The sequence below is a fragment of the Hordeum vulgare genome, chromosome 7H (genome assembly GCF_904849725.1).
Source record: "Hordeum vulgare subsp. vulgare chromosome 7H, MorexV3_pseudomolecules_assembly, whole genome shotgun sequence".
Lineage (NCBI taxonomy): Eukaryota > Viridiplantae > Streptophyta > Magnoliopsida > Poales > Poaceae > Hordeum > Hordeum vulgare.
This window is the reverse complement of record NC_058524.1, coordinates 62445686-62453843: the sequence shown is the minus strand read 5'-3', so window position 1 is coordinate 62453843 and position 8158 is coordinate 62445686. Positions and strand designations below refer to the sequence as shown.

Genomic DNA, 8158 nt, shown 5'->3' with positions numbered 1-8158 from the left:
AACTGAGGGCCAAAGTCAAGCAGTGGACTCTAAAGAAGATGGCCGAACTGTTCCGTAGCTGGAAGAAGAAGCTATGGAAAAACTATCTGAAGACAAAGAAAGTGCTAGTATTCGAGGGGTATCTAGCCAAGCAGGCGAATCACTGGAAGGAATTTCAAGAGTACAAGGAGTCAGAAGATGCCCAGGCATTATCAGAAAAGAACAAGATAAATGCCGACAAGAAGAAATATCACCACAAGCTGGGGCCAGGGGGCTATGAGACTGCCATCCCAAAGTGGGAAAAGAAAGAGCAAGATCTGATAGATAAAGGCATCGTACCTGAACCACTCCATGATGAGTGGGAATTGAGAGCAAGAAATTGGTTCCTTGCGCATGGTGGGTCGTACGACGAAACAACAGGGGACCTCATCTGCAATGACAATCTTAGGATACCCAGGGAGAATTGGAAAAGGATAGTGAAAGAAATTAAGGAGGGACAAAGAAAGTTCACTGCAGATAGAGATAAAGATTTGCTCACACTGGTCCTCGGCAATGACGAACATGGAGGACGAACGCGAGGCTTCGGTCCATCTTACCCGTGGTGGCTTGGGTTTACCAGAGACCAAGACACTTACAGAAGCCGAGAGAGAGCAAAGAAGCGGCAGCAGGATGAGGAGAATGACAAGTTCAACCAGTTGCTTGCCAGGATTAACGAGCAACATAAGCAGATTGATGAGCTTAGAGGAGTACCGCGCCAGGAAGATCATGCACTTGATATTACCGGCGCCCCATCTAAGCGGAAAAGCAGCGTGGCTGAATCTGAGGCCCCGCCCGACGATGAACGAAGAATGATAGAGGGCGGTCTAGGCTACCCCGTGGATGGAATCAAGGAGTCAACATCATGTGAACTCCATCAGAATTTGAAGAACATATCCATGAAGGTGGCCGTCGGACAAGCTTTACCTTCTGGCCCTGATGCACGCTGGCATGGCTGTGAGATTCCAGCTGGCTTTGCTAAAGTCGGGGTGGATGAAATCATGACAGGGTTTAATGATATGGAGCTCGACATAGCTGGACCCGAAGATGAGAGGACACTCGGAGAAGTACTGGGTGGAGTCATCCTATGGGACAAGAACTACATCAAGCTTCCAGGCTCGACCCCAAGGACAACACCGCCTCCGAGTCGTCGCAGGTCACCTACACCTCCATTACCTCCAAGCCCTCCACATGACGTCGGCCAGCACAACACGAGTCCATCTCGATCACCGCCGCCGGACTTGGGTCGTCCGTCTCCGCCGCCGCCCGCTCCGGATAAAAAGCCTGAGCCTGCCACGGATACAAAGCGGGAGCGTGCCACCAAGAACGCTCCGCCGCCGCCCGCTCCGGATACAAAGCCTGAGCCTGCCACGGATACAAAGCGGGAGCGTGCCACCAAGAACGCTCCACCGCCGCCCGCTCCGGATACAAAGCCTGAGCCTGCCACGGATACAAAGCGGGAGCGTGCCATCAAGAACGCTCCGTCGCCGCCCGCTCCGGATACAAAGCCTGAGCCTGCCACGGATACAAAGCGGGAGCGTGCCATCAAGAACGCTCCGTCGCCGCCCGCTCCGGATACAAAGCCTGAGCCTGCCACGGATACAAAGCGGGAGCGTGCCACCAAGAATGCTCCGCCGCCGCCCGCTCCGGATACAAAGCCTGAGCCTGCCACGGATACAAAGCGGGAGCGTGCCACCAAGAACGCTCCGCCGCCGCCCGCTCCGGATACAAAGCCTGAGCCTGCCACGGATACAAAGCGGGAGCGTGCCACCAAGAACGCTCCGCCGCCGCCCGCTCCGGATACAAAGCCTGAGCCTGCCACGGATACAAAGCGGGAGCGTGCCACCAAGAACGCTCCGCCTACGATTCCTAAGCCACAGAGCACCCCAAAGCGCAAACGGTCGCCCCTCCCAAAGGTACGTCATGCTAATCTTCCTATTGGACCTTATGATCGTACCCCCGAGGAAAACGCCTGGATAGCAAAGGAACATCATGATGCGCAGATGAAAAAGAAGGAACCCGAGCCCCGCCCGGAATACACCTAGAAGCAAATAGCATTTGCAAAATACTTCACGACCCTTCCATCACAGTATGACTTACACCATAAGCCTGATGACTATACACGCACATTGCAGAAGGAAGTGAAAAAGAGCAGATCACGTGCAAGCCCTCCACATGACGTCGGCCAGCACAACACGAGTCCATCTCGATCACCGCCGCCGGACTTGGGTCGTCCGTCTCTGCCGCCGCCCGCTCCAGATACTAAGCGGGAGCATGCCACCAAGAACGCTCCGCCGACGATTCCTAAGCCACAGAGCACCCCAAAGCGCAAACGGTCGCCCCTCCCAAAGGTACGTCATGCTAATCTTCCTATCAGACCTTATGACTTACACCATAAGCCTGATGACTATACACGCACATTGCAGAAGGAAGTGAAAAACAGCAGATCACGTGCAAGTGCAAGTGGGAGCAAATCAAGTTCAACTATAAGCAAGAAAAAATCAGACGTTCCTCAGCTTGGACAACAGGCCAAACAGTCGATCCCACCCCTCAAGGTGTTAATCGAGAATGTTCCCCCTCCGGTGCAGGGGCTAGCTTTAGAAAGTGCAAAGGAGTTGGCGGCTGCATGTGGTGTCTCGGTTGAAGAATTGATGTCTTCCCAAGACGACAAGATACCCATGGCTGTGGTAGCCCCTAAGCCATAGTTTGTCATGGTTGAGCCTTTGGTCAGCAAAGATGATCTCCCAACAAATATGCGTTACTTGCATCAATGGTACTTAAGTGAATCAAAGAATGGGAGAACGATGATCGTGCTGAGTGTCCCACAGGAGTACTACGGCCGCCCCGAACAAATCCATATCGACTTTGATGAACTCTTCCAGATGTACAATGGCGACGCGCTCGACAAATCGCTTATGAGTTGCTATTGTCTGTAAGTTTTTCAATTCGTTGTCTACATATAACTTGTTTAGTTATTTCAATTCATTGTCTATATATAACTTGTACTCTATTATGCAGAATGAAGATTCTGGATTGTAAAAGTAAGAGCATCCTAAATATTGGGTTTATTGACCCAGATAAAATACATATAGCGACGCTAACTAATTATCCCAAGGAGACGGAGGAAAACCTTCTAAGGTTTCTAATAGATCAAAATTTCTGTGACCACATACTGTTTCCATACAACTTCAGGTGAGGGTCTTTACTCTGTTGTGTCCATTCACTTATAAGTGTAATTGATAAGTTACTGACATATATATATATATACATGTGCATCTTTCATTGGATTCTGTTGGACATTCAAATTGATAAGGGAAGAGTTGATGCCTTCGACCCATTATCGAGACCCTTGGAACAGTTCCAAAGCCTGCAGGACATGCTCCAAGGGTAATTTTAATCATTCTTGCGCTCTATCGGTCTCTTTCGATGATTTTCTGATATATCAATTAATGAAAAACTTAGCAAATCATTATCCTTGTCGGGCAGGGTTTGGAAGCGGTTCAAGTGCGTGACTCCCGGTAACTTTCATGCGAAGCTGACCTTTAGAGCGGCTCAGGTAAGTAGTAGTATGATATACTTCTATTAATTTTCAATACATTTATGATGCTAGATTATTATTTTGATTATATATATTCTATTCTCGTAAAGTGCGACCAGCAACCACGGGGAACGCATCTATGCGGATACTATGTTTGCGAGACCATTCGCACGTTTACCTCTGAGCACAAGGATCACAGATTCGACGTAAGCAATGAACATTCACACCTCTATTTTTACCCGTCATTCTTTGTTATCATGATTGATATTCATATTCATCTCCTCTTCTTATATAGCACACGACCATGACGACGAAGGTCCTACCAGAGCAACGCGCGATTGCTGTTGCAGAGGAGCTTGCGACCTTTCTGAGGACGGAAGCTATATATGACAAAGGACGATTTAGTGTAGCTAGGGGCCATTACTGATGTTCGTCCATGTAATCGAATAGACGGGCTCTAGTCCCGATAATTCAGATCTCCATATAATTGTATATATATGCTCGCTTGTAAGATAAGTTAATCTTATATATATAATTATTTCTATTTAAATTATATGAAAACTAATTCCCGAACACCAAACGAGACATCACGTTAATCTCCCGAACACCTAACCCCTAAAACCCTAAAACCCAAAAATAATTTCAGTCAAAAAATCCAAAAATAAGCAAAATCTGAAAATCTTTAGTCCCGGTCCGTGTAACGAGCCGGGACTAAAGGGCCTGCCCCTGGGGCGCTACGAGGCGCCCACGTGGAGCACGTTTAGTCCCGGCTTGTAACAGGGCCGGGACTAAAGGTTAGGCCTTTAATCCCGCCCCTTTAGTCCCGGTTGGTGAACCGGGACTAAAGCCCCTTACGGGCCGGGGCTAAGGCCCCGTCTCCACTAGTGTATGTTAATTGATATGTTCAAGCACCATGCATTTTTTGAGATTTTTCAAAAGTGTATTGATGCAAAAATCATATGGACCTTATAGGGCATACCTGATTAGAATTCGTGTTTCCTCTAGTTCGTTTGCCAAAGTAAAAAATGACCGCAATTACTAATCTTGGTCGATTGCTTAGAAGCACGCAGAGAAACAGTTCTGTGCTTATTTCTCTTCTAGTGACACTTACATTAATCTGTCGAGGCAACCACCCTAAAGTAGTATTGCACATCTTTTTTCATGTCACTTGAGCCAGAACTTCACTTAAAACCCAGGCCATTTAAGTTCATGGTATGCAACTTTTTGCATGAGTTAAAGCAACAAATCTTTAGCCATGCAACACAAATCTCAGTCAGAGGGTTGATAATGAAAATAGGCCAACACAAAAAAAACTATAGGTTTTTAGGGTACACTGGCAGATGGTGACACAAATATGCATTGAACAATGGCTAACATATGGTACAATTGAAGCAACGACTGACGTTGAACCTGCACATGGCAGGAAGTACCGCCCTTCTCATGTTCTCATTCACTGTACCAAAAGTAGAACAAAGGAATGTTGGTTAGCACAATTGCCACTTTGCCAGCACGCAGAAAAAAAACTTGTAATCAACCATGTGAAAATTTCCATTTCACAAATTTTGACTTGGTTTCACAATATTTATTTTATATTTGCTTCCTTGAATGGTCTAAGAAATGTTTACAATGTGCATGTCGAGACGAGGGATACTTTAGTTTCTGGGTGGAGCATCTTGGAGATGTTACCATAAGTTATATTTCAACTCATATGGACAAGTTAGTAGTGGGGTATGTGACGCATGACTTATATCATTTTAATTCATACTATTGTGATATTTTCAAGGACTTGATACGATAATGTAGGAACTATTACATTGTTAATACATGGGCTGCATGCATCTCTTGACACAAGAGGTCGGCGGTGCGCTCTCTTCTGTCCGAAAGAACATGAACTAGCCCTTCTCCATTAAAAAACATGAACTACCCTTTCTCCATCCTCCTACGACTCATAAGTCATAATAAAAACCATTCATGTCGATTTGGTGTTTCAACCAAAGACGAACACAAACACTTTGTGTTTTTCTTATCTAACTTTTGGGACAGGGTTGGCATAAAAGCCTAGAACTATGTCTTAAAATTATACGCAAAGTGACTAAACGTAAATGAGTCATGTGTTATTGAGGCTAACAGTACGATTGTCGCCGACATGCATCCACACAGAAGCTGGTGTCTAATCGGAAATAATACTCACTCCGATTTCATAATATAATGCGTATATAATTTTTGAAAAGTTAAATTTTATATATTTTGATTAAGTTTATAGATAATACTATTTATATCAACCGTACCCTATATATAAAATATGAAATTACATCTTATGCCGAATCTAATGATATACATTTAGATATAAATGTATTTGTCTACAAACCTGATCAAAGTTTATGTGGTTTGAATTTTCAAAAGAATATAAACACACTATATTATGGATGGAGTGAGAGTAATAAGAAAAGCAAAAGAACCCGTGGTTGGATGGTTAGCTGGATTGTGGTATCCTCGTTCCATCATGATTTAAATCCTGATGTTCATATTTATTTTTGGATTTATTTCAGTATTTTTGACGATGCGCATTCAGTGAAAGAAGACGTTTCCGTTTGAGATGCCTGCGATGACTTTGCAAATCTGAAGATGATATGTCGGTTCAGTCTTTTGAAGGTGTTCATAGGGTTGAATGTACGAGTGTGTATTTATAGAGATGAGTGTATGCGTGTATATGAACGCTTACGTTTCTGTACTATGTTAAAAAGAAGAAAGGAAGCAAAAGCTGTGTATCTGTTTATGATTTCTGCATGGTATCATTACCAGCGGGCTCGTAGTTGCAACTTATGAAGATGCCATCTCTGTGGCCGCAGACGGTCCGGGCACAGCCGATCTTGGTGGAGTCCGGCCACACGACCTGAACGTACTCCCTCGCTGCCGGCGCCGTCCACGCACCCAACGCGTCGCCGGCGTTCCACGCCTTCTCCGGCGGGCCACGGGAGAGATTCTCGCCATACCTGTGGTGGCGGCCCCCGTCATCGTGGGCACCGTCCGGACTACGGAGCCCGCAGCCGCGCTCGGTGCGCTTCCCCGCTTCCCGAGCTACCTCGTCGTCCCACGCCACCGGTCTGGCGCCGGCCGCCCCGCGCACCGCGTTGTGGAGCCTGACGTAGTCCTCCGGGGAGTTCTGGGCGAGGGCGACGGCCAGGACCGCGGCGGAGATGGCCACGGCCATGGCTAGCTTCTGTGTTGCCATGGCCGAACACTCTACTGTAGGTGTGTAACTGACTTGTGTGATTGTGTCGTTGCAGATAAATTTTGCGGCCCTCCTCGAGCTTTGATATCGATCGAGTTAACAGGCATGCCTTATATTATTACTAATTAACTTTGGATAGGCCCCGATCAACGTACGTAGAAAAGGCTTTGATTAAGGTAAACGATTCGGCCGGTCGGGCGCCTCGTTGACAGGTGTATGCAAGTTTTTTTCGTTAATTTGCTGCAACCATGTGTTATTTTGATACAAACGTTTTTCATACAGTTTTTTTTCTCGTCTAAATTTGTTGCAACCAGCGTTTATATTTGCTACAAGCGTTTTTTTATTTACTACATTTATGCAGTAAAAAAGCTGCATATACGTTTGGTTGCAACTCGAGTTTGTTGAATTTTTGCTACAACCGGCGTTTTGACTTTTGCTACAGCCGTGTTATTTTTTGTTACAACCGGCATCATTTTTTGCTGCAACCGTTTACTAAAAAAGTTGCATACACGTCAAGTAAATATTTGCTACAATCGATGTTTGACTTTTGCTACCACGTATCATCTTTTTCTTCTTTTTGCTACGATCATGTAGATATATTTTTTGCTACAATTTTTTTTTGCAACCGTTGACGAAAATTACTGCATAGCGTCAAAATTTGTTGCATCAAGAAAAAATATTGCATGAAGATCTAATGGTGCGGCCCGCCTACAACTGGCAAATCGGGCGGTCTACGCGCGGCCGGCCGAATCTTTCGGCGGCGCGTCGGCGCAGAGCATCGCCTTTTGATTAAGCATCCACTTGGGCTGGTTGCTCAAACTCAAAATATCTCTTCTTCAACTTGCCGGCCGGCGCGCCGACGCAGAGCATCGTCCTTTGATTAAGCATCCATTTGGGCTGGTTGCTCAAACTTAAAATATCTCTTCTTCAACTTAGAGCATGGTTAATAGTATAGCCAACTGTTGGCTATAAACAGTCTTATAATCCACCTTAGAGCTAGCTTGTACAATAGTTAGCTATAAAAAATATTACTTTTATCATATATCTCACAAAGCTTCTAGTAACACGTGCTAGCTCGGTTTGGCAGGTCACCAAAAATACTCACTCTGCCACATGCACCGTTCATCCCCTCAGGTACACCAGTCACCAGGCCTCATTTTTCTATTTATTTCTTCGGGAAGTGTACACTAGGCCTCATGTGCGGCCAAACTTGAAACCCGAGTTTATCATGACTTAACCAGGGTCAAGCACTAGATGATGCAAAGATTACATTGGCCACAGTAAAATATGCAGAAACATCCAAAATGCTAGCCAACTATGAAAACAAAATGTGCAATACTTTGTCCTACACGCTTTTTTCCAAGGTAATATCA

General features: G+C 45.6%; 1 protein-coding gene across 1 annotated transcript; it reads right to left on the bottom strand.

Annotated features, from left to right (window-relative positions):
- Positions 1-4759: 4759 nt before the first annotated feature.
- Positions 4760-6879, bottom strand: LOC123411829 (pathogenesis-related protein 1-like). Its single transcript, XM_045104782.1, has 2 exons — positions 6353-6879; positions 4760-5006 (listed from the first exon to the last, which is right to left on the bottom strand). The coding sequence occupies exons 1-2, from the start codon at positions 6783-6785 to the stop codon at positions 4924-4926; spliced, it is 516 nt and encodes a 171-aa protein (XP_044960717.1). The 5' UTR covers positions 6786-6879; the 3' UTR covers positions 4760-4923.
- Positions 6880-8158: the final 1279 nt, after the last annotated feature.

Excerpts from the sequence above, each read along its gene's own strand:
- LOC123411829 (XM_045104782.1), bottom strand. The coding sequence starts at position 6,785 with ATGGCAACACAGAAGCTAGCCATGGCCGTGGCCATCTCCGCCGCGGTC. Across the intron at positions 5,007-6,352 it reads TTGCAACTACGAGCCCGCTG|TGAATGAGAACATGAGAAGG; the intron begins GTAATGATACCA and ends CTTTTGGTACAG.